This window comes from Theropithecus gelada, chromosome 3, assembly GCF_003255815.1.
Source record: "Theropithecus gelada isolate Dixy chromosome 3, Tgel_1.0, whole genome shotgun sequence".
Taxonomy (NCBI): Eukaryota; Metazoa; Chordata; class Mammalia; order Primates; family Cercopithecidae; genus Theropithecus; species Theropithecus gelada.
In genome coordinates this window covers 152,522,979-152,550,471 of record NC_037670.1, presented here as the reverse complement: position 1 = coordinate 152,550,471, position 27,493 = coordinate 152,522,979, and the positions used below count along the sequence as shown (strand labels likewise).

General features: G+C 41.8%; 1 protein-coding gene across 1 annotated transcript in view; it reads right to left on the bottom strand.

Annotated features, from left to right (window-relative positions):
• The window catches only part of SND1 (staphylococcal nuclease and tudor domain containing 1), a 437,130-nt gene that overhangs the window by 133,702 nt on the left and 275,935 nt on the right, over nt 1-27,493 (bottom strand). Inside the window, exon 15 of the mRNA XM_025379159.1 lies at nt 25,444-25,585. Within this exon, the coding sequence (XP_025234944.1) occupies nt 25,444-25,585 (142 nt within the window). The remainder of the gene's footprint in view (nt 1-25,443; nt 25,586-27,493) is intronic.

The following is a 27,493-nucleotide window of genomic DNA, read 5'->3' as shown; positions in this document are numbered from 1 at the left end:
CACCTCCCATTACCTGCTCTTTGTCTTTAGGTCCAGGCCATCAATTTGACTTTTCATACAAAGCTCTGCTCCTAAACAAGCAACTGACTCATCTTCTCAAATCAGTGAAGCTCTCTAGCTCCCTGGAGAGGGATATATTAAATATCAATCATGCATATTATTTTACAATATAATTACTTTGGCAATTAATCTGTAAGAAATATTGCTCTCCAGATCCCAACTTCTGCCAATACAAACACAAAGCTCTTGGAGAGCGGTCACATGGATGGAGCCTGAGCTTCCAGGGAAAGAGAGAGGGCTGCTCCACACAAAGCCAAAGACATAAGAAATTAAAAGATGAGATGATCTCCCCAGAGTCTCTTTCAACCCTGCTTCAAGAGACCATCGGTGCCACTATTCAATCAAGGAGAAGCAGAACTCAAGCAAAAATGGAGGAGGGACTATCTTACCAAAGCAAGTAATAATAAGGGCTCCTGTAGTCATGAGGTTTACAGTCTGCATTTTGGGGGGAGTAAAGATAGATGTTTCCACAGATAAGATCTTTAGTACAGCATCTCCATACAAAACCCCACTGTTAGCTTAATGAAGGTGGGCTTTTGTTTTGTTCCCTGCTGTGTCCCCAGAACACAGTGTGCATTCCATAAATACTTGCTGGAGTAAGCGGGGAAGGAAGGAAAGCAGGTTCTGCCAGACTCATTTCACTGAGAGGTGCTCACATAGCCACCCTATCTACTGTCCAGTCTGCATCAATCAGCTGGTCCATCTTTGCCCACAATCCCATGAGGAGCTTGTAAGATAGCAAATATATATATTTTTAAAGCCAATTCAATTTCCCAAATCTAAATGCAGTCCATCTCAAACCTATATACTGCCTTACAGGAATCAACTGATCAAATTAAAAAATAAGTAGCTACACCGAATGCTGAGATTTTATTTCCTTCCTTTTCTCCTTCCCTACGGTGGAAGAGGAACCGTGAAAAGGCTAAGAGTAGCAGCAGGAGAGACCAGAGAAGGAAGTGATAATTGCCAAATTGGATAAGCAGTCACTGAATAAATGAAAATTAACAAGACTTGTTTTCCAATAGCTTCAAATCCAAGTGAAAATGATTGCTGGTGGAATGAACGAGGAAAAACATTTCTCCATCAAAAGCACTTTTCACTTTTTACTTGATATTTCTTTTACTGCCCCAATTAGTATCATTATGACAATAAACTAAATAAAGGGCAGACTGAGAGAGTTAAGGGAGATTAAGTGAATAATCCACATAAAAGCCACGAGCACAGAGACTAACTGGTTCGGTCCATATGCACATGCAAATGTTTACTTCATACCTGCCCTCCTTTCCTATTAGAGGGAAGGACTGGGGGATAAAAAACTTAAAGGCAGGAAAAATAGGAGTAGGTGGGATAAATAAAGAGGAAAAGAGATTGAAAGTAAAAAAAGACTAAAAGAGGAATTTTAGAATGAGAAGTGTGTGGGGGTGGTAAAACAGAAGGGAGGAAAAGTTCAGGGGACGGAAAAGAGATCCAGGACAAGACCTGTGCTCCCATTAGCAGATCTTGATGTTGGCAGGTGAGGAATCAACACCCTATTACAGATGCTTTCTCCTTTTCATACATACACATACACACACACATGGTCTTGTCACCCAGGCTGGAGTGCAGTGGAGTGACCACGGCTCACTGTAGCCATGACCTCCCAGGCTCAAGTGATCCTCCCACTTCAGCCTCCCAAGTTCAGGTGCACACCACCATTTCTGGCTAATTTTTAAATTTTTTGTAGAGATGGGGTCTCACTATATCGCCAGGGCTGGTCTCGAGCTCCTGGGATCAAGCAATCCTCCTGCCTTGGCCTCCCAAAGTGCTGGGATTACAGGTGTGAGCCACTGCAGTTGGCCGCTTTCTTCTGACTGTAGGTTTCTCTTACTTGTGCTACAGTCACCCATACTATGAAAAAATGGTTGAGATTCTATTCATAAAAGATGTTTTACAGGCATCTACATTAAGTAAAAATGTTCATGTTAATTATGGGCCTCAAAATACTGGGTATCTGACACTTTCAATTTTGATAAGCAACTTCAGAAATAATCTAGATTGTTGTTAACTGTCATGTCAAAAATGAGTTACAAGCACAGAAAGCTAAAGCCAACAGCCATAAAATCTAACACAGCTGCTTTCCTCAGTGGCTGATGGATCTACTGAGGAATCTCCTGGGGCTGCTAGGCCATGGGGTCTGAAAAAATACAAGAAAGCTCAGAGTTCCTAATTTTCAGCCTACAGCTAACAGCTTCTCAGAGACGTTTGTGTCTTCCTGCTCCCTGGGCTTGTTTCATCAATTTGCATCCTCTGTGGCTGTTGTCTGCCCTTTGGAAATAGTGATGATCTGTATTTATGTGCAGTCTTCATTCCTAGAGGTAGAACAGCCTCTCAGGAGACTCTCAGAAATGCACATTGGTGCCACAAATATGACTGCAAAACAAAAATCCATTAATGTCTTGGAAATGATATCCCACAGAAATCAAGATCAAAACCTGCTAAGCAATAAACTTGTATATAAGAATATACATCGCTTTCCTGTATAGATGAAATTTCCACTTATCCAACAAACATTTACTGAGTGCCTACTATGTGACAAGGACTGCTAGGTGAGGATACAATAGAGACAAGCAACACAAAAACTTCAAGGAGTTTAGAGTCTTTTGGAGAAAGCCTCCACTAAATAGGAAATAAGTAAGGGAAGGGAACTACAGGGAGCTAGAACCTATCATGAGGGGGAAGGGCTTATTCTGCTCTGGGAAAAAGTGGTATTTACACTGAAGTGAAGGATGAATAGGAACTAGCTCTTTTTATGTGGCAATGTAGATTTTGCAACATGCAGGTCCAAATAAGTCCAGGAAAAGGAAGAAAGGATCCTCAGCTAGAGAAAGTGGTTTTATGGTTTTTTTTCTTTGCTTTTGCAATGATACAAGACAACAACTAAGGTCACTAGCTAAGGCTCCCATACATACTAATAAAAGGGGGTCAGGGACCAGGATTTGTGCAATGGACCCTGATCTCATGATCTCAGGCACATTCTTTAATCAGTTCAGCTTCATATTTCCAACCCCCATTTTGGACCACCACATTCTGTCCCCCAAAATTGGCTTTACTCACAAGAAAAAATTACTTTTAAGAAGCAGAATCTCTCCCTATCCCCTTCCATATAAATGTAACAATACTTAACATGTGATATACCCTCTCAACACATTTTTAAATAAAGTACTCTTACCAATAGGCACAATATTGTACAGCAGATTTCTAGAACTTACTTGTCTCACATAACTGAAATTTTAGAACTGTTGAACAGCAGCAACTCCCTGTTTCCCACTGCACCCAGACCCAGAAAACCACCATTGACTCTATTCTCTGTTTCTATGAGTGTCACTATTTTAGTTACCTCACATAACTGGAATCCTGCAGTATCTGTCCTGCGACTGGCTTGTGTCACTTAGCATAATGACCTGAAAGGTTCATCCATGTTGTCACAAATGGCAGGATCTCCTTTTTTTGCCTAAGGCTAGATAACATTCCTTTGTAGGTATATACCACATTTTCTTTATCCATTGGTTTCTAGATGGCCATTTAGGTTGTTTGAATATCTCGGCTATTGTGAATAAGTGCTGCAATGAACAGGGGACTGTAGGTATCTGTTCAAGATACTGATTTCATTTCCTTTGGATATATACCCAGAAGCAGAATTGCTGGATCCTGTGGTAATTCTATTTAATTTTTTTTTTTGAGAAATCTTCATATTACTTTCCATAGCAGCTGAGCCATGTTACAATCCCACAAACAGTGCACAAGGGTTCCAAATCTAGATTTGTTCTGAATTGGTGCTTGCTTACATATCAAACGTTTGGGGACTAAAAAAAAATAATAAACTGGTTCTTGCTCATACTTGCTATCTTTTAGTTTTTTGATAGTAGCCATTCTAATGGGTATGAGGTCCAGAATCTTTTTCAAGAGTCTGTAATCCTATATACATCTGAGATTTAATCTGCAACTACCATTACATCTCTGTAAGATGTGGCCAAATGACAGACCAGCCTAGTATGCACGCTAAGAGCTCTGAACTTCTTACCAAACAAGGGCGAATCTGGGCAGGAGGAAGGGAATGTAACAGGACTGTAGTTTTCATTTCATGGATGGGAGGGAAAGTCACGTACAGTATTGGTTCAAGGATATGCCCTAAAATGTCATAAGGCAAAGGCCTTCCCAGACAATAGCATTTATGTGGACAGGATTCAAATCATGTATCAAGTATTGGTTCAAAATGGCCACTTAGGGCTTTCTTTGCATCATACAAATGCTGTGTCACTGGATAAGAGGCATATCACAAGGATGATCTGCTGATCACAATGACACTATTTTTTCTCCACTTCTTTCATGCGGAAACTGAGAGTTTCACATATCTAGCAAGTTAGGGAACCTAAACTTAGACTAGGTGGGGACTGGCTCCAAAACCTGTTCTCTTAGCCACTAACGTTTTGTGTATGCAATGAATATTTCATAATTCCTAAACCTAGAGACAAAAAAGGGGGAGGGGAGTCTAGACCTTTCTTCTCAAAAGAGGGATCTGCAAATCACCGGCATTGACATCGCCTGGAAACTTGCTAGAAATGCAAATTCTCTGGCCCAACTCCAGACCCATTCAATAAGTTTGGAAAGCACTATTCTAAAGCTCTTGGGATCCTAAAGCTCATGGGGTCCTGGTGACCACAGTCTCTTTACAGCTTCTACTCTAAAGGGCAAATCAAGAAGTTCTGTCCCAGCATTCCGGTTTTCTTTCAAGTACAGTGAGAGAAAGAGAACTGAGAGCGAAGGGAGTGGAGGATAAGCACTCTTTATCTTCTATTCAGCATAAAGCCTGGCCCACCAAATGACAAGGGAAAGGCAAAACAAAGTGATAGAGCACAAAACACAGCTGGCCATTAGTGCTGACAAAGGCTGAGGGAAGCACCTTTTCCTTCTTCAGAGGATCTAACCCACATTTCACCCTGTGCTGGGGCCAAATCCTGAGCTGGGAGGCAGCTTCAAATAAGGCAAAGGACCTTGGATTGGAAAAGAAATTTTGCTCTCAGGTGATGTTCAAAACAAGTAAAGATGACTTCTGGTCTGCTGAGGGAAGGGTGTTTTTCAAAATGCAAGATTTCACACACAGGCACATGCTGTATGAGATGCTTTTTGCCCCCCAAAACAAACAACAACAAAAGAAACCCACACAGTTTTTTTGTTCTTAAATGCTGCTGGGAGAGTGATTCAGTTTTGAATTTAATAGTTAAAGCTGTAAGCTTACTTTCTCAGTGTGTATGCACATCTCATCTCCTTCCAAACATTAAGAGATTAAAATCCAGCTCTTCTAAACTTGGCTCATTAAAGGCAATCTTCTTGCTAAGTATTGAACTTGAACTGCTTTTAAGTTTGATGCAAATAAAGGTCAAACTATTTTACTTTTTTCTTAAGGGTTCAGGGAAAACAAACGTGTATGAGAGAGCTTGAGGTGGAAGAACAGAATGAGCACCGAGAACTTACCATTCAAAGTGATTTAAGAGCGAACAGGGCTTCATTTATTTGCCAGCTCCCTGTCTTCTCATCCCTCCCCTTCAAATCTCTTCACATTTGCATTGTTCATGTAAAATGAGTCAGGGAATGCAAAAGCTAAGGTTCTCATAGCAACTGTTAAGAATCCCACACCGCACATAAGCAGTATTGGCAATTACTAATTGGCTGTTGCTAAAGGTGAACCCTTAATATACCACATGTGTGAAGTGGGCGAAACAGCATTCTAACAGAACTTGAAACTTATTTCTCAGTTTATGTGTTTAAACCTGTAGCCTTAAAAATGAGCACCTGAAAAGAAGGACAAATCAAAGATAAATCAAATGGTTAGCACCATGATTCTATAATCCTAACGAGAAGAGAACTGGGAATGGAAGAGGGTTGGGCTATGCCGGGGTCCAGATCTTGCACAAGTATCTGGGAGACATCTGAGCAATGGGTGAATCCCAAACAAGCAGCTTGCCCCAAAGAAGTTGGTAGGGCCATACAACATAGCTTCTCAACTTCTCTCTGGTGCTATCACCAAAGCCCAAGGTCCTCATCTCATTAGGGCCCTAATTGCTCTTCTGAGAATTGGATCGATGGCATTAGCATTTGCCCTTGGCTAGCTCACCTTTGAGCTCAGTCTACTTTAAAACTGAGCTCTGTTATCCAATTAGAGTGTTTATCTGATGAACTATGGGAAGACACAGACTGTCTTCTAAGCTGTCATCTACTCATACAGATTACACTCATGTCAGGGCAAAAATTTAATCAATTCAATTTACTGATCAGCTGATTTGATTTCAAACTCAAAATGTTAAGAGAGTAAGGAGCAGGATTCATAAGATCATGCCATTTTAGCCCTTGAAAGAATATCAGCTACCATTTAATATAATCCAGGGACAATACTAGGACTATAGCCTGGAGTTAACAATGGGGGGTTGAGGGGGAGGTACAGCCGATAAAGGCACAGACAATGAGAATCAGAGAAATGGGGGTAGATACCTGTGTGAACTTCATTTTAAGGCCATACAGGAATCAGTAGAGTCTGGATGAGAAATAAGGTATTCCAAATTCTTATTCACTAAACTTTCCATTATCAACTTCCCTCTAAAGTATGTCTAACTCATGTTTCACCTATTTTACTCCCCTTGAATTAGGTTTCCTACCTCAACCCTACTACACTGTGTGTGTCCTGCTGTACCAAAAAGTAGCAGTCCCCTTGCAGTCCTTTATAGGATCATGGATAGCAATGGGGGCAAAAGAAGTACAAAAGCTAAGAATGGTGGGGTCATTATTGGCATAATGCTCATCATCTCTGGGGCCAATAAAACAATTGGCCATAAAATTCATACTATTCACTGATGGGTGGGAAAACAGAGCTAAGTGAGGGTCAAAGAGACATAATCAATGAGGACAAGGACACATACCAACACAGTAGTTATTTCAGTGAAAATGCAGGAGGACACACGACTCAGTGGATGGGAATCGCAAATATGGTAAGAGTGTGCAAAGTTGAAAAAAATAAGAGTCTTCCTTTTAGTCTGTGCCATGACATATGAGGCCAGCACCCAGAGTCCTCAGGTACTAGCTGCCATTCGTGCCTCTGTAGCTGGCGTCTTGGGAAGTGCCAGCCTTGAAGGCCCTCTCTGTGCTGTCCATCTGCATTCAGGAGGTCGGCATTCAGCTAATATTTATAGTTCACCAAGAAAACACTGATATTCTCATAGTGCCATTAAATAACAGAATCCAAACATGCTTCGAAGTGTATATGAAGTGGATTATTTTGCCATACTTCTGGCTCATTATTTCCTGAAATCTGAAAGAATATAACATTATAAAGCTCCTGTCATATCTAGGGGCAGCATGAAAAACTCAGACAGCAAACATGCAAATATCCTGAGATGTACACATTTCCAGAGGCTTCCAGACGGGGCTGTAAACTACATTACTTAAATGCTATTATACTTTTAGGTTCTTTTACCCTTGAAAACATCTCAGCCTGACAGAAGCCCCAACTCAAATCTGCTAGAATGCTAAGTTTTGATCCAAAAGATCCACTGGCCTCACAGTTGGCCTGGAATTTGAACAGAGAACTTGAAAGCAGAAGTTTTCCTGGAAAAGCCAGGATGTACAACTGCCATGAGTCGCCTTTCAAGCTGGAACAATATCGTGAAACAAGAACGGTGACCCCTTGAACTTTGAGAAAAAAGTGTTTTCTATAGGAGATGGAAAAGCATTATTTTCTGTTCTTATGGATGTGAGAAGCAATCTGACCAAAATCTTCTGGTTCTAAAAATACACAAATAGCTAGTGGGGCAATATGTTAATAATGTAATAAAGGGTAAATGGAAGATCTTTGTAACTGTATTCTTGTAACTTTTCTGTAAGTATAAAATTATATCAAAATAAAGAGGCATAAGGATTATTAAAAACAAAAATAAAAAACTTGAGGCTTAAATGTTGGATCTCCTGGGACACTTACTCACCATAGTCATGCTATTCTGCGAAAGGTGTATCAGAGGCAATAGTCCAGGAAATCTCAACAGCCACTTCCTCAGAGGAAAGCCCTTTGTTAGTAGACACTGTTAACGTTTCAATGCCAGTTTCATGTGCTCTATCTCAAAACTCTGCTCTTCAAGGTAGTCAGTTTAACCCCTTCACCTCCATATTAGAAAAGAGGGTTCCTTGGTGGATGGCAAATATTCTATTTCTCTAACCTGTTCTCTCTAAGTTATACACTTACGTATCACCAGCACTAGGCAAGTTGCTTGGTCTTTTATTAATAAAGCAGCTGAATAATTTATAAGGGTTGCATAGGGCCCATTAGAAGGGCCAGAGCAGTAATAACTGGCTCAGGACTTTGCTTACTCAGGGCTAAAGTTTAATTTATCCATAAATGCCCCAGCTCACAAACCCATCCCACAGGTCTGACCTGCTCTCTTTTGCTCTACGATCACATGTCCTAGCCATGCTCTCATCTTAGATGTGTTCCTACTGGTGTCATCTCTGGGGCCAATAAAACAAATCCAAACCCCCAAACAACTAAAAATGCTTACCTTCATTACTACACTTCCTACTTAGGGTCACTGCCACTGTCCCATTCGTAAGTTTTGGTCATCCCAAAAGAAAGGCAGTACCAGACTGATTCCTAGCCAACAGGAGAGCACACGCAGATGCAGTGAATGGAGGGAATATTAGAAAGGTCCCTTGTTACCTAGAGGTAAGTATGTTCAATGTCAATTAGGGCATTGCGTTCTAAATGAGGAGATCAAGAAAATATGCTCTGCTATTTATTTAGTAAGTGAGTTAACTTTCCCAGGCTTCAGTTTTCTCATCTGCAAAATGGAGACTGTAGTGTAATGGTGCCTGCCTCACAGGACTGTGGGTAAGGATGAAATGAGTTAATCCACAGCATGTTAAGTACTCATTAAGTGAAAACTATTATTAGAAACTCAGACATGGAATGAATCTTAGAGAAACCTCGTCCAAACCACTTATTCTATGAAAAAAATCTGAGGCCTGGCGAGGTTCTGTGACCTGTTCAAGGCTCTGTTACTTTGGAAACAGATCTAGGCATTAATTCAGTTCTCCTGAGAGACACCCAGTTTGGTTCTGTGTGTGACTGCAGGGCTGCTGTGGCTCTAGCACTCTTCCTCTGTGGCAACTATAGGGTTATTTTGTTTTCTAAATTTTTTTTTTTTTTTTAAGACGGAGTCTCGCTCTGTCACCCAAGCTGAAGTGCAGTGGCTCACTGCAAGCTCTGCCTCCTGGGTTCACACCATTCTCCTGCCTCAGCCTCCCGAGTAGCTGGGACTACAGGTGCCCGCCACCAAGCCTGGCTAATTTTTTGTATTCTTAGTAGAGATGGGGTTTCAGCGTGTTAGCCAGGATGGTCTCGATCTCCTGACCTTGTGACCCGCCCACCTTGGCCTCCCAAAGTGCTGGGATTACAGGCGTGAGCCACTGCGCCCACCCTTTCTAAATTTTAAGAGAGTCAAAATGTTAGCCAAGAAACATCAGTGCTCCTTCATTTATCCAAGAACTTCCTAGTGAGTGCTGACTTGGTGAAGCACTATTCTAGGCAGTGTTATGGTGGCTTCAGCGGTAACAAGATAGACATGGTCCTTACAAGGTCCCCTCAAGCATCTTACAATCTGATGATGAAACAGTGATGTCAGAGGGAGTGATAGAGGGGGATGTAGTCAGGAGGGTGGATGGCAGTTAATTAAGGCATTTCTTTGCAGTGTAATCTCTAGGAAGATGGTACTGTAACACTGGTTTCAGCATTGCATATATGAATATGCATGGGTATATGTGATAAGAAGAAATTATACAAAGTGGCATTACCCTCTGAAAAGTTCATTCTTGGGCACTCATATCAGAAATAAACACTACTCATTATCAGAATAGACCTTTTTTGGTGTTGGTCTTACCTCCCTGGCTATTCTGGAGCAGATGGGTGGATTAAGGCAAAAGGGCACTAGAGTAATCAATGCAGGGCTCAATTTACTCTCAGGTGAAGTTCATTTCTCTACTCTCTCAAGGTTGGATTCTTAGCCGTTGGCATTTGTGCTATGTGCCACGAAATTCCTGCCCCAAGAACCAGTTCAGGGGATCAAAGAGCTATTATTAATGTCTCAGTTTAGGCCAACTGAGAGAGGGAATGACAGTAGAGGCAGGCCACTCACCCCTCCATTCAGCCGCCCTCCTCCACAACGGGGCCATTGAGCAGGCGCCACAATAGAGGGCTGAGAATAAAAGGCCGAAGGAAAGCATACAGAGTCCCCTTGCACAGACTCGGTCATTCATCACCAGGCAAGTGCCAATATCTGGCAACAGCAATCTCAATTTCTGCAAATCCTCCAACTTGCAACAGCTGCTAGTGACTCTGGTGGGCGGCTTTGCTGCTTACGCCAGTTTCCAATACCAAGCCCTGGCCCAGAGCCAAGTAGACATTACTTGGGTTAGAGACACGCTGGCTGCAGAGAGCAGCAACAATGGACTTCACAGCTTATAAAGCAGCTTACAAAGAGCTCCCGTGTATTTCAAAAAGCACTTCAGATAGCTGGTGAGAGAAGCTATCTGCACAAATGCATTCAAGCAGTTTATTTCTAACCCACTTAATTCAAGGTTTCCTTCAGGAGCCAATGGCATAGTGGAGGTAGGTGCAGAGAACTGCAAGAGGGCTGGATGGCTTGGCAGCTGAGGCAACGCAGCCAAGCCACATCCGCCCTCCTCTGGAGCACCAGCTCAGCAGGATGAGGAGTGACTGGCAGCAATCAGTCCTCCAATGGGTTAACAAATGTAATGAAAAAATGAAACATATTCTGTGGGATTCCACGGCTCTTTAGTGAGTTGTCAAAACTGTTTTCATCAGCATTGTTAAGGAGCATTTCTAAACGTTACTGAATGAACGTGCCGAGTGCCATCTAGGTGCCAGCTGCCACACCATCCAAATGTACCTTCATCTGATTGCACAGGTAACGCCAGCCAATGGCACTTCCTGTTCTGCCTCACCTCTCCCAAGTCTCTACGGTTCCACTCATCTCCTCCATGAGATCTAGACTTGCCCTTTTAGGCACAGCTGACTAGTTTCTAGAGAACAACTTTGCCAGCTAACAGGCACAGAGACCAAAAGAAGCTAAAGACTGAGGCACAAAGGCCTATGTCTGGAGCCTGGATTTTATGGAAGCCACAGACGGGCACAGCAACAATGGGCCCAAAATGGACCATGTTCATAGGAGAAATACAGACAGGTAACAATTCTTTATCAATTTTGTTTTGTCCTCTTGCCCATAGATTTTTCAAAAGAATTTCATGAGTACTTTTATTTATGGAAAACAAACTAATGTGAAGACTGAGGTGAGGTGGGAACTAAGGACCCCTTCACATGACTTTGGACCTCACTTGGAGCTCTGATGTGCTGTGTATGATTTCTTAGAAACTATGAATCAATAGATTCCGGGTAAGAAATTATTGCAATAATTAATAGAATCAAAAGAAATATACAAAGCCGTATCCAACATGAAGTAGAACTGGATTGTGAAGTGGCACAGCTCAAGTGCTACTATGTTGAAGGAACCGAAGCTACCAACCCCCCAGCACTTATTCCAATAGTAAGATCTATTCTTTAGGGGAATAAGGAGTGAGTATGATATGGCAATGTTCACTGTGAGGCCAACCTCCTAGCATGAAATGGATCCATGTAAGAGGCTCAGCATGCTATTACCCCATATTATTAATGTAAAATATGCCATGTGCAGCAATGAGACTCCTTAAAGGGATCAGGTTCTGAATTAATGTATCATCTGTACTTGGATTATCAGCATCAAATGCAACTCTTCGTGTATTGGTTATTCCAACAGCTATTAGAAGAATGAAGATTATATCACAGAAAACCTTTAGGGAGAAAGTGGGGAAATAAAAACAGTTTCTATCAACTGCAGAATTTGTGCTTGCCTATCAACAATGCACATTTACTTCCAGTACGACTTCCCTGTATTTTTCATGTTATGTTTTAAAAGTTAGCATTCACCAACAGGAAGAAATTCTGCAACAGAACTCAGAACCAAAATTAGAGCTCACAGAGGAAAGCAAAATGGCACGAACACAGACCTAACTAACAGAGCTCGCTTTCTGCCCCCATCCTGCTGCTAGAAACTAGACACTATGTTAGGCACAGTGAGGCAAGCCTAGGAAGGCTCCAATCACAGATCCATGATCTATGACTGTGCATTTCTGATTCGGTTCTTGAGATGCAGATGCTGAAGCTACTGTACCATCTGCCAAGAGCAACGGCTGCTCCACGAGACCTTCACTCCTGGCAAATCTCACTTAAAAGACCCACCTCTAACTTGGTATTTTACACTCAATGTTAATATTTAAGTATACACGGCACTGCGGTGCAATATAAATGCTTGTCAAAAATAAGATCCTTGAAAGCATACACTATTTCCTTTTTTCCTCTTGCAGTGTCAAGCAATTAACAGGTATTAAATAACCACTGACTAGTCAACTACAAAAAAGAGGGATGTAAGCAAGAATACTAGCAAGAACAAGTATCTGTTACCATGTCTTCCCACCCACCAAACTGTAGAGGAAAAAACTCCCTCCTCTCAAATCAAGGCAGGCTGCTTACAAGGAGCACCACGTGAAAGGGAAAAATGGCCACTCTACGCAATATGCCTATTTTGATGTGAAGGGCTGGTCTGTCGTTAGCACTTCCCAATCAGTAGCACTCACAAATAGGTCTAAACTTGGAAAATTAAAAAAAAAAACAAAAAACAAAACAAAACAAAAAAAACTCCCTATCAAACAATGAGAATCAAGAGTAAAAAAGAAATAGCAGTTTGCTAAAAAAGAGACTAAAATACATCAGGGCCTTAGAAGAGTTATTTCTGCATTCCCTGCACATACGACATCATTCATGAAGAAGGCAATGGTACAAATATAGCATAAATGTCGTCTGCTCTAGCTTGTAATTTAAAATGCAAATGCTAATGAGTGAACTGGTATATCAGTGGAGTTAATAACCGCATGCCTAGCACAGGGGCTGCATCCAAAACACACACAGAGAAGAGACAGACACCATGTTCCAATTTAAAAATAAAAACACCCAAATTAACCCTAGAAAAATCACTAGCAGATGTACAAGCTCAGGAAAAGGAGGCACACAAGGGCAGGGAAATGGGAACTTCTCCACCAGCCGCAGACTAACCAGTCAATTTAAATATTTTCCTACATATAGTAAAGGTAAGCATAGGAGTTACGAGGGTTTACTGAGGAATGCTATTGTAAAAGCATTCCAGAGTATAATAAGTATAATAAGGAAAAGCTACAGGGAATCCAGAAAGCTTGAATAGAAAGTTTCTCCAAAGCCCACTTTAGAAGCCTATAAGCTAATCTTGCAGGGAGCCAAATGAGATGTAGATCTCATTTACTTCATCATAGGCAAAGGATGAAGAAGCTTTGGTAAAAAAAAGCCCAAAAACTTACAAGGTCTAGATTTAAAGGGTCATTTAAGTAAATTGGAAAAAGCTCTAATGATGAAATAAAATGATGGAGAGAATGCAGTTGTGTCTCAAATGCCTTCCAAACGTGAAAGGAACTTCTGTGGATTGTTCTTGCTCCTCATAGGCTGGTGCTTGGCAGCCCTGCAGCAGAATGTGGGAACACTCCACAGCACTGAGATGAAGAGCAGCTCCTTGGGCTTCCTCAGAGCCCCCCACGCATGGGCAACGAGGAAGTGCATTGTGTGGTTAGTGGCCCTGTCCAGCGCCAGGACTGAAACTACGACGCCTCCTCAAGGCCAGCAGGAGAGTGAGCTTGCACATGCTGCCCACACTGGACACCTAGTGTCTTCTAGTTCCCATGTTAGTGCTATTCATTCAAATTCCACATAAAGAGCCAGGCCCAAACTCTAACAGATCCAGCCCATCTGACTGGTGAAGCCTCAGGAAAACTTTTGAAAGAAACTCAAGGTGAGCAATGACCTGGAGTTTGGGGAAGGGGGCAAACAGCTTTTCAATGATGAAGAATGGTTTTATTTATTTATTTTTTAAACCCAGTCAAATCTGTTTGAAAGGGGTGGGGGATTCCTGAGATGGTTTCCATAGCAACCAGGATTAAGTCTTACAGCAGTGTGCACTGTTCACCCTGGGGCTGCCCATTACCAGATTTCAAAGCATTAACCTTTAATTTCAAAATACCAAACCATTTACACTCCCTCTCCTGCATCCAGGTTCTGCCATTTTCTACTATTAGTCTGATAAAATGGACTCCCCCACAGGGCTGGAGTGGTGGTGAGTAGCACAGTAGCTTGTCAACATTACTACTAAGTGGCTGGTGGGAAATGCCCACAGGTTGACAAGATGGTGCTGAATAATCTATACTGAAATGTATTCCTCTGGGAAAGCCACAAGAAGGGACTTAGAACTGAAGCATCTGGGCACAACCAATGAGACAGGTGCTGTTTTTGGAAATAATCCAACAGAGAAAAGCCATCAGATTTCTGGAAGCTTCCCATTCCAGCCCCCAATGCCCACCAGGTGGAAGGCAAGCCAGACAACCCTAAATAGACTCAGACAGAATGAGCTTTAAAGTAGGAGGGAAGGAGAAGGGCCCGAAAAGGAACACCTGGGGAAAAGCTCGCAGGACTGAACTTCTCTAACACTCCACTGGCCTCATTAGCTCTGCATAAGACAGGCCTCACCTCTATCCAGGATGTTTTCTCCCCTTGTCTCATCAGTATTAAAACATGAAAGCATAAGAGTAAAAAGCACAATAGAAGGCTTTAGAATAGAAGAGTAGAAACACTAGTCAGAGAATTCAGGAGGAAGGAATCTCCTCACTGACCTACCCATCCAAAGCCAATCCACAGGCCTATCGTCTAACAGCAAGGGTAAATCAACATCTATCTTTTCTTCACATATAAAACCCAGTAGATGGTAAGGGCTGAACACCCTAATCAGGAGGGCTGCACCATCCTCCGCAGTCCGACTGGCTCCATAGAAGGTGATGACACCACCAGGACTATCTTTTCCTAGTTACAGGAGGCCCTATATAGGCTGGCACATAAATGCCATATGGGCCTTGCTGTCTCCCTCACCTCCAGGTCACCAGCATCACACCAAGATATGCAGGCCAGTCTGATGGAAATAATTAATTAGGAAGCAGGAGAGCAAGAATTCATCTTTAAGTGTTTTAGCTCCAAGGTCTGTGACTGCCATTAAACCAGGCCAAACAAATCTTATTTTTAGTGATGACTTTATTTATTACTCTGGAATGGGTACTGAACAAATCATATTTCTCCCTCTTTTATGCTGAAACACTCGATTATGTCATGAAGTCTTTTAATTCCTACTCCCAGTCTTCAGGTATTGGCATACTGAGGCTCTTAGCATCTTTGTTCATCCTCCTCTGATCTGACCACCTGCAGTTTCCTGATGTTCTTCCTAAAAGGATGGGCCTCAGATGGTACACCGTACACCAGGAATGCAATGACTTGGGCTGGGTCAGTACCTGGCTCCACTCCTGTCTGCATTCTGTATTTCTGAGTTCTGAACCAGCCTTTTTGACAGCAGTTACATATTTACTCTTATTGTTTTATAAAATCTGAGCTGTTTTCATTTGTACAGTATTTAAGGCATGTGTTGCTTACCCTTATGCTTTTAAAACATTTTTTTTCTTCACGTCAATACATTTTTTACTCCAGCAGACACAATTACTTTGCTTAAAGGCTGGAACTATATCATGCATTTCTGTATTCCTAGCATTGTGCCCACTGAATATTAAAAAAAAATTATTAAATAACCATGTAACTGAATGACCCACAAGCATGAAGAGGCTCATTCTGGGGATGATTCATGATGTAAAGATGAAAATAATCAGGGTGTAATTGGAGGTTTCATTCACATGACCAGTGGGTGACGGTGTGCCTGCAGAGATGGGGAGCTGAAGGTGGAGCAGTGAACACTCAATAGCGGGAAAGCTAACAGGGAGATTTACACACCAATACAAAAGTGGAGAGAAAAATGATTGATGAATATGTCCATTTCTTTTAGGCAGCTCTTCCTGAGATCTGATATAGGTCAACTTCTTCTGCCTAGATAAATCAAACCCAACCTGCCCAAAGAAAATGCAGCAGACCTTCTTGGAAATTCAAATGCCATCGCCCGGAGGAAAACTTTTCCATTCAACAATTGTTATTTGCTCTGTATTCTTATACTATGTGGCCTATGCTTTTGATAACTGCTCTTTTGTATTTCCTTGTTTACATTTTTTTGTATGGCCATCTACACAACTAGACTCAAAGATATTTGAGGGAGAAGTTATCCTACTAATTTATGTATCATCCAAAATTTAACTACTGAAGACTACCTTTCTTAATCTGTGCTTGTAAAAATCTTGGACTCATTAAAAAACACTCCCCAAATCTGTTCATTGTGTTAATTCTTTCCTGTAAGTGACTCTCCAGGATCCCCGGACATGAACATAATTCTTATAATTCCTATAATGATATCTTTAAAAGTAAAGAACTAGAGCAGCTCCAAGAAAGTCTCATGTTAAGCTGCCCATTTCTAGTAATGGGACCCGACAGAAAGTAGGCAGTGAAGACAGAATCAAACTGGGAAGTCCCAAGAGAAAGAATACTCCACTTTACAAATATCCATTAAGTTGCAATTCAATTAAAGCATCTGAAAGGAATTCATAAGTATCAGCAGACCCTGTAATTGCTTAATTAAGGATAGAAGCCTAGCAAACACAACCACAATAACAGCCTGATTCATTAGCACCTCTGTGATAGCAGAATGGGATTTCTCACTTAAACATACATTGGTTTTAATTGTGTAATTTAGTTAGGCACTGGTAATCAATGGGGACCCACAATTCCTGGGACCAGGAGGTGAGGAGGCTATTCCTGTTCACCTTCCCTTCCCTCCTCTCATTAGAAGTTTTTGGTCTATTGAAACAGGCAGTTGATATTCCAGTGAGGATTGGCTGGAGAAGAGATCTTAAAGGAAAAGAAGGAAAATAAGGAAATGAGGAACTTCATTCAAAGGCATTCAGGGTGAAAGAACACACAGGTAAAGCTTTAGTTCACCATGTACAAGCCCACTACCATTTATCAAATCCTAGACACTTAGAACCTTTCTCAGTGCCTCCCTTGTCATAATCCAGCTCCAGAAAGGGAGAAGGAGAGGCGGAGGCAGAGGGAGAGGAAGAGGAGAAGGGAGAAGGGTTGGGAGAGGGAGAGGAAGGGGGAGGGAAAGAAAAATGCTAAAAGGCAGGAAAACGGAAGTCTCATTTTCTTGTCTTATCTCATACGAATAGGTAACTGGTTAATTGTAAGTCACCTGCTGTGAACCACATGGGAACTCCCTGTCAAGTGGCTGCTGCCTTCTAGATGGTTTGTACTATGAGTTCCATGCAAGGTGACTGGCATCCATTTCCTGCCTGCCTCACCCTGTAATTCCTCAAACTTATGGCGGTACCACCTTTAACACTAAGGAAATGCAAACATGGCATGGTGGACTCACTCAGTGAGTTGGCAGAAGACTCCAAATATCTGATATAAGGCTCCTTAGATCACTTTGCACTGAAATCTCAAATTATTATTCTCTTCCAATTCAGGAGAAAAGTATTTGGTTTGCAGGCACCATGCCTTGATACCTGCTACGCTTATCCAACAGGGCTACTTCCTGAACTGTGCCTGCAGCATGACCCTGATACTTAAGATCTAATAAGGGAATTACAATAAGGACACTCAATATAAAGGTCATAGTAATAAGACAAACACTTCACACCCACTGGGGCTTTTAAGTAAAAACGTGAGGTCATGTGTCATGGTTCATGCTTACAATCCTAGCACTTTGGGAAACTAAGGCAAGAGGACTGCTTGAGGCCAGGAGCCTGAGACCAGCCTGGGCAACATAGTTGAGACCCTGTCTCTACAAAAAACAAACAATATTAGCCAGGTGTGGTGGCATGCACCTGTTGTCTCAGATACTCAGGATCTGAGGGAGGATTACTTGAGCCCAGGAGTTCAGGATTACAGTGAGCTATGATGGGGCCACTGCACTGTAGCCTGGGCAACAGAGTAAGACCCTGTCTCCAAAAAAAGGAAAAAAAGAAAAAGAAAGCAAAAAAATAAAAGCATGAATTAAGAGCCAAATAGTTTCCAAATATGTGACTCAATCTCCCTCAAGGCAAAATACTAAAGTAAAATGGGACACACACGACTAGTGAAAATAAAAACTGCGTGAACCACTTTTGCTCTCATGGAAGGAAACGTGTGGGGCTCACTAAAGGCCAGATGAGGAAAAAGGATGCTTTTTAACAAATGCAGGCTGCCCAGGGATCCTGGCTTCCTTGCTAACTATGGACAAGAACTGACTGTGACTGCCTCCGAGACTGAAATCAGCACGCTAAGGAGACGGCCACAGCAGCAGGCAGAGAGACCTTGAACAGTCTCAGTTCTGATGCTGTAAGGTCACCTGCTCACCGACCAAGCCTAAGGCAGGTGCTTAAAGGACTAGAGGGCAAGAGCGTTCAGGAGGCACTGACCTGTTGGCTACAGCTGACTTCTCTAGCCCCACCTGCTATCCCATCTGACCAAGCGATCATTCTACATACAGGGGTGCAGGAACCGTGACAGAACGGCCAGCTGGCTTGGGCCAAATGCCACTCCCTATCAAGCTGTGGGGCCGTCTGCCTGAAAAAAGGCCACATAAAAATGGAAAGTGTCCACCCCACCTTGAAGTACAGAGGGCTCTCCAAAAGGCTGGGATTAATGAGAGCAGCACATAAGGGACTGCACCCAACAATTATCTTGGCATTCCCCTTGAGAATCACAACCCAAACTCCCTCCTTACTGCAAAGACATTTCCAGCAGAATGCCACGCTTACATAATGAAGAGTGCATACGGCAGATATTTGCAAAGCTCTAGCAGGACAATCGCTGCCCAGGTGAATAATCCTACAACATGAATAGCATGCCTATACTCACTTTCAGCTTTGTAGGTAGCTTTAAAAGACCAAGGGATCTTTCTCTCTCCAAGCCTACTCACTCAACCCACATTCTCCATGCATCTCATCCCTTCTGTTTCTTCTAGATCACTGCTCCATTCATTATCCCTGTGCAACCTTTCCTGATTCCCTCTCTTCAGAATTCAGACCAGTGCTTCTCAACATTTCAAATCTTATGTTCCCCAGGATAATCTCTCACTCCATCTTTTTTATAACTTCATTTGCCAATATTTTGTTGAGTTTTACATTCTAAAATTGATATTATGAAAACAATAGGTGTACTGAATAGCCTTTTCAGCTATCCATACCTTCTTGATTCTTGAATAAGAATTACAGTTCTAAAAGCACTCAAGATGCTGACATCCTTGGAATGTTACCTTCACCCTTTGGCTTTTACTTTCTGCACTACTTTTCCATTCTCTGTTAGATATTAGGGAAGTGCAATCTGTACTTAATAAGTCTGTTTCTAACTTCCCACTTTTACTTCCCAGTCACCTGTAATCTACCTTTAATTGACTCAACTCTGATGAAATTGTACTGAGAGAGGTTACCTGTGACTTACTAGTAGATAAACAGCATAAAAGCACTTTCCAGTTTTTATATACTTGATGTTTTATGTAAACTCTGACACTGCTGATGTCTGGGAATTCTTTACTCCCTTGGCTTCCAGAAGAATGCTGTCTCGACTGTCTCACTGCTCTGACCGTATATTCTCAGTCCATATATGAACACTTAGCCCACTCCACGCAGGTTGGTGTCTTCCAGGGTGCTTACACTTTGTAAACCTGTCCTCTAGGCACTGTAACAGTTTTAATTACTGCCTCTATGCTGATGTCTGCCTGACCTGAGTCTAAACATTCTCATGGATATTCCAAAACCAAACCAACAACCTGTTCCTAAAACCTATTCTTACTCTTATGTTGCCCTTAATTGTGGACATCTCAATCTATCTGATTGCTCAAACCTAGGACACTTTCACTTTCTCCCCTCCACTCAACACCACCCCCCACTCCTGACCAAAAAGAAGCCAGGCATTCCCAGAATCTCATCAAGTCTACCTCCTACTTTTCCAAATCTCTCCAATTTTCTCCCCAGATTTCAGACCTCTACAACTCTGCCTCTTAATTGCTCTCCCAGACTCTTGCCCCTCATTTATTCCAATATATCCACAAAAATGAACTTTCTTAACCCAAGTCTGAGCATGCTTCCCCCTTGCTTAATAGCCTCTCCAGTGACTCTGAAGGTCCACTGCGTAATCTAAAATAGAAGGACTAGCTCGTGTCTGAGTTGTCAGCCTGACTCCACGCTCTACCCTCCTCACTCTTTATACTTCACCAGTAACAACGGTTACATGGTTGCCCAGATCTACGCAGATGTTCATACCTCTACAACTCTGTACACGCTGCTATCTCTAGCTAGAATGTGCATCTCCTTCTACTCCCCCTCCCCAACACAGTAAACTCTTATATGTACTTCAAAACACAGCTCAAGATACCAGCACCTAGGGAGGTGTTCTCTGATGTCCACCTAAAGAAATAATCATTCCCTTCTCAGTGCTACTTCTAGACCTTGTCCATAATTCTATTCTCTCATCTAGCACCCAACTTTACATTTTGTTTACATGTCTGTATTCCCTTGGGTGTTTCCTGAGACCTAGGACTGTGAATTAACTGTGTATTCTTTGGGATGGGGTTTTAGGACAATGCAGAGTTCCTTGCTCCAAAGTCTCAGAGGGAAAATCCTTCCTTCCAGCAAGCTTAGTCAGAAGTAGACTGGCACAGCTCCTTTTCTTGACTTATTTCCAGTAACGGGTAGGTCACAATTTCTATGATAGAGCCATAGCTATGTGCACACATGCTGCACAACCATGCCACTCCAAATTGAGGGGCAAGGTAAACTCTAGTTATAAAAACACTAACTCTTTGCAAGGGGAAGGAGCATATTTGTTGATGATCTGCTTTGTAATGGGCTTGTTTTAGATTCAACTCATTAAACTCCAACAATCATGAGGCAGGAAGTTATAACTGATGTGTAAACTGAGGCTTGAAGAGGTAAATAACCTCGCTAAAGTCACCTGCTTATACACAGTAGAGCCATGATGCAAACTGAGATCTGCTTTCTCAAGACTTTTCCCTGTCCTGTATTCTTGCCAGGTTTCTGAAGAAACCAAAAGATGCATAATATAACAGCATACACTATGGCAGGAGAAAAATGTAAAAGGCTTATATTTTTATCACGTATTTGCTTCTGTGTAATCTATCTTTCACAATGTAAGTTAACTCAGGCAATGCCTTTTGAATTGCTAAGCTTAAAATAATGCCAAATACACACAGAAACTGGCTGATACAGAGTCGAGTGATCAGACTGCTTGTGTCTAAGCAACGTAAAACTAGAAGAATTCTGCAGGAAAACTCCAGCCAAATGGTCTGTGCTCTGAGCCGGCTCCATTCAGGTAGTTTAGAGTTTAAAAGACAGAACTTCAATGTTCTCTTTCCCCTGTACATTTGTGGCCAAGTTTCCCAGGAAGAATAATATGGTTTCTCTTTTTTACCTCTGGGATAAAGCTCTACATTGCCAAAACGATGCTTTTTTTTCTCAGCTGCAGAGCAGAGGATGAGTTGAAAATACACAGGCATACCTCAGAGATACTGCGGGTTCAGTTCCAGACCACTGCAATAAAGTGAATATTGCTATAGAGCAAGTCACACAAATTTTTAGTTTTCCAGGGCATATAAAAGTGTGCACCCTATACTGTAGTTTAATAAAAGCACTTTATTGTTAAAAAATGCTAATGATCATCTGAGCCTTCAGTGAATCATAATCTTTTTGCTGTTGGAGGGTCTTGCTTCCATGTTCATGGCTGCTGACTGATCAGGGTGGTGCTTGCTGATGGAGGTGGTGGCTGTGGCAAAAAAACAATGAGGTTTGCTGCATCAACTGGCTCTTCCTTTCACAAAATATTTCTCTGTAGCATGGAATGCTGTTGGATAGCATTTCATTCACTTTAGAACTTCTTTCAAAATTAAAGTCCATTCTCTCAAACCCTGATGCTGCTTCATGAAGTTTATGTAATATTCTGAATCCTTTGTTGTCATTTCTACAATATTCACAGCATCTTTGCCAGGACCAGATTCTATTTCATGAAATAACTTTCTTTGCTCATTTATAAGCAGCAGCTCCTCATCTGTTCAAATTCTTTTCATGAGATTTCAGTAACTCAGTTTTACCCCCAGGCTCTACTACTAATTCTAGTTCTTTTGCTATTTCTATCATATCTGCAGCTACTTCCTCCATTGAAGTCTTGAACTCTTTGAAGTCAACCATGAGGCTTAGAATAACTTCCTTCAAATTTCTGTTTATGTTGGTTGCTGTTTCAACCTCCTCCCATGAATCACGAATGTTCTCAATGGCATTTAAAGTGGTGAATCCATTCCAGAAAGTTTTCAATTTGCTTCCCAGATCCATCAGAAAAATCACTAATTACGGCAGCTTTAGGCTTACAAAACATATTTCTTAAATAGCAAGGTTTGAAAATCAAAATTACTCCTTGATACATAGGCTACAGAATGAATGCTGTGTTAGCAGGCATGTACAATCTTTGTGTACAACTCTTTCAGAGCTCTTGGGTGACCAGCTAGCTGCAGCACTGTGAATGAGCAGTAATATTTTGAAAAAAAATCTTTTTTTTTTTTTTCTGAGCAGTAGGTCTCAACAATGGGCTTAAAATATTCCATAAACCAGGCTGTCACCAGATGTGCTGTCATACAGGCTGCTTTGTTGTTCCTTTTACAGAGCACAGGCACAGTAGATTCAGCATCATTCTTAGGGGCCTTAGGCTTTTTGGAATGGTCAATGAGCAATGGCTTTAACTTAAAAGTCACCAGCTGCATAAGGTCTTAACAACAGAGTCCACTTGTCTTTTGAAACTTGGAAGGCAGGCATTGACTTCTCTCTAGCTATCAAAATCCTGGATGGCACCTTCTTCCAGTAGAAGGCTGTTTCATCTACATTGAAAATCTGGTGTTTGGTGTAGCCACCTTCACCAGAGATCTTAGCTGGATCTCCTGGATAACTTGTTGCAGTTTCTACATCAGCACTTGCTGCTTCACCTTGTACTTTTATGTTATGAAGATGGCTTCTTTCCTTAAACCTCATGAACTAACCTCTAACAGCTTCACACTTTTCTTCTGCAGCTTCTTTACCTCTCAGTGTTCACAGAATTGAGGAGAGTCAAATCCAGAGGGCTTTCTCTGGATTAGACTTTGGCTTAAGGAAATATTGTGACTGGTTTTAACTTCTCTCCAGAACACTAAAATGTTTCCGTATCAGCAATAAGACTGTTTCGATTTCTTTTCTATTTCTATTTTCTTTTCTATTTTGAGATAGGTTCTCATTATGTTGCCCAGGCTGATCTGTAACTCCTGGGCTCAGCCTACTGAGTAGTTGAGAGTACAAGCATGCACCACTGCACCCAACTTTGTCTGGTTTTCTTATCATTCAATGGGTGGAGCAGTCAGAACACATACAACATTTATCAATTAAGTTTACCATCTTATATGACTGTGGTTCATGATGACCCAAAACAGTTGAAATAGTACCATCAAAGATCACTGGTCACAGATCACCATAACAGATATAATAATAATAAAGTTTGATATAATAACAATAAAGTTTGAAATGTTGTGAAAATTACCAAATGTGACAGACACATGCTGCTGGAGAAATGGCACTGACATACTTGCTTAACATAGGGTTGCCACAATCTATTTATTTATTTTTAATAGATATTTATTTAATATCTATTAAAAATGCAATATCTGAAGCGCAATAAAAAGAAGTGCAATAAACCCGGATATGACTGTGCCTCCAACTCTCCAGCAAAAGTTCACTACCAAGAAACGTCATGGGAATAGAAACCTTAGTAAAAAGGCACAAATGACTTCATAAAAGGACTCCCTCACACACTGCCACACAGCCCTTCAGTTTACCATAACTCACATTAGCAAAAATAAAAGCACAGTCCTCCAATAAGGTATGAGTTTTTTTGCATCCCTTCTTTTGCATAGCTGCCCTGAGCTTGGTGTCACACTTCAATGAGTCCCTTCAGAAGGCCTGCAGAACGGTGCAATGATCAAGTTTATAAGAGTATGCACAAGAGCCACAATCAGAAGTGACAGCCAAGCAGCAGCAGTGAGCTCCATAGTCATGTGTTCAGGGAGTGATTTATCTCACATAACTCAATCCATTTAGTGGGGGCCTGAGGGAGACCCTTATCCAGACAAGAAACTACCTGTGCCTTCTAAGAAAAGGAGGCCAAGGTGATCTGGCAGGAGACACCAAGCATGACTCCTGTTTCTCTTTTCCCATAACAAATTCTATTCAATAATTCAACGTAAGAAGTGCTGAGACAACAGGACAGTAACAAAAAAGGAAAGGTGGGGACCATGTGCATCTGGGGACCATGGCAGGATATATCTTTTGCAAGTGAATGAATGTTTGTGTGTGCAGGGGTGGCTGGGCGGAGTTGGGGTGGTGGTGGAAGTAAAATGACAGCTTTCCCTCAAAGACTGCAGTCTCTGTGAAGTACCAACTGGAAATAAATAACGATTATTTGCCAGCAGCAAAGAAATGAAGCAGTTTGTTCCTTGAATGCATAAATGTAAATTGCTCAAAGAGCACAGTTTATACATAGCCTTCTGGCTTGTGAAATATTAAGCTACCAGAAAAGATAGGGTAAGACGCACATTAAGTCAGCAAAGAAAGGAGCATCACTTGCCTTAGCACGTCAACCTCAGCACAACAAGAAATACTATTGATGTGGGAAGAGTGTGTGAAAGCAACGTCATGGCTGGGGTTTCGTAAAGGACTGGGATCTTAATGGCATTTGAAAAGAATGAAACGGAGACAAACGGCACTGCCTGGGGAGGTACAGGGGAAGAGTGTCTCGGCTCCACTGAGGCCTCCCCACAACTAACATGGCATGGGTGGTCTGTTTCAAGTGGGTAATGAATGCTAACTCTGAGAATTCTGTCGTTGGTATTTTCCTAAGTCTGGAATTTCCTTCGCTTTAGCTCTATAAGGGCTGCGTGCTTTCAAGTTGCTCTACTCCTACATCCTGCGCTTGGTAGAAACGAGGAGCAGAAAGAGGGTGCAGTGCTGGGTCTGCAGTGACAGGAGGATCTGATCTAGAAACTGTGTTTGCATATCCCAACCAGAGAGGAAAAGCATGCTGGTGGGCTCTAGGGCCTACCCAGAACACAGTGGGAAAGGAGGGTATGTGGCCTCCAGGGATGACTTCTGAGCTCAGAGTAACATGTAACACATAAGACTTACCTGCAAGCAAGAAGGTGATAAGGCAAGTTTCCTTTGGCAAATAGAGTTTGAGACGAGAACCACTGAAGACGTATTCCACCACAGCTTCAGAACGACCTGCCCGCTGAAGAAAAGGCAGGAACTGCTTTGCTTTTTGGGTATCCTGATGGAAAAAAGAGGAAAAGAGTAACTGGAAAGTAATGAAACCCAACATTTCTTTCTTTCTAGTCTAGGACAAAAAGTTTGGCGGGAAGCTAAGCAAATAACCCTATTTATAGACATTTCTGAAACCAAGACATAGACATGATACTCATGAGGCCTCAGTAGAAGAAATATAGTTAGTCGACAGTTTCCAGAACATTCTCATTGACTTAAATACTCAGTTAAAAGGGTGCTTCGAAAATGAGACGTTCACACCAGAGTTCTCTGGGGCAAGAAGAGCTCATCTTCCTTTAACATAAAATTGAGAGGCCAGGCGCAGTGGCTCACGCCTGTAATCCCAGCACTTTGGGAGGCCAAGGCAGGTGGATCACCTGAGGTCAGGGGTTTGAAACCATCTTGGCCAACGTGGCAAAAGCCCGTCTCTACTAAAAATAGAAAAAAATTAGCCAGGCATGGTGGCACATGCGTGTAATCCCAGCTACTTGGGAGGCTGAATCAGGAGAATTGCTTGAACCTGGGAAGTGGAGGTTGCAGTGAGCCAAAATCGCGCCATGTGCACTCCAGTCTGGGCAACAAGAGCGAAACTCCGTCTCGGGGAAAAAAAAAAAAAAAAAAGAAAAAAGAGGTAAGAAGACCAGTACTAACCTTCTATTATTTAACCTTTAATATTCATCCAAAAAAAAAAAAAAAGTGACGCCTAGGCTATGTCACATAGTCCCTATAACCCTGTGCCAGGAAGCCAAAAGTAGTTTATCTTTAAATAGGTTATGTAAGATTCAGAGCTCACAGTTTCTTAACCTTGAGAAGAGGCCAGCCTTCTCCAGGCACTAGTATAGCAACTCCTGCTCTATGTTCATTTTGGGGATGAGATGATACCTGGGGCCTACTGTTCCTACCCAGGGAAATCTTGAACAGCAGGGTGTGGTCAATTCAGAAAAATACCACTTCATGTCAGCATGAATCATTATAGAAATAACAAAAACACATAAAACGGAATAGCAGCTTAAAAACTTTTTTTCGTGCATCAACACAAAATCTGTGCGTTCTATCCTCCAGAGAGCCAAATCATGGACATTTCGACTCTCAGAACTCTCAGCCACAGAGAAGCGAAGGGCCTTCAAATTCTTTCAGTCTCTCAAGCTAATTAAACAGATAATAGAGTAAGCAAGCATCAAAATATCACATCGCATATGCTGGGGAAACAGTCACTGGATTTTAGAGTTTTAGGTTTTCAGCCCAGCCAGCAGAACTGAAAACTCCCTCTGAGGACACCAAGTTCTGCAAACTTTCCTGACTTCTGTGACACAAGCAGTCTGCACCCAGCCAAGTTCTTCCTTTCTGACTCTTCTAGCAACAGAGCTATTTTATTTAAATTAATGCACATTAGATAATGAAAACATAACAAGCCATCAAGTATTTCAGAGCAGCCAAAGGGGCTCCTCTCATTCAGAAGCAGTGAGGTAGGCTGGGATGAAAACAATATTTATAGTAACTAAGATTCATGCTTCCCATCAAATAGATTCCTAGAGAAAAAGACAGCGATCCATTCTCAGTGTCTCTAACAGTACAGTGGTAAAAGGCAAGGTAACCATGAGCTTTAGTGGGTTGGAAACTTCCCCACTGAACACTTAAGCAACACATTCTCCTACACATATACAGCATGAAAAATGCTTGTCTGGCAGCTGGCTGAAGTCCAGAACAGTCAAGCAAGATAAATGCTCCATGAGAAAGAAAGCACTACTTGATTAAAATCCTTGTGCCATACTAGTCTAAATCTGGGACATTATTCATGAGCTGAACCAGTAAGTCAACAATAATTATCAAATTGATTATTGTAAATCATGAGGCAACCTAACATCTCGGAAGAGAAGGCCTTTTTCCTCAAGATCAGAGCAAACTATATTTTTCA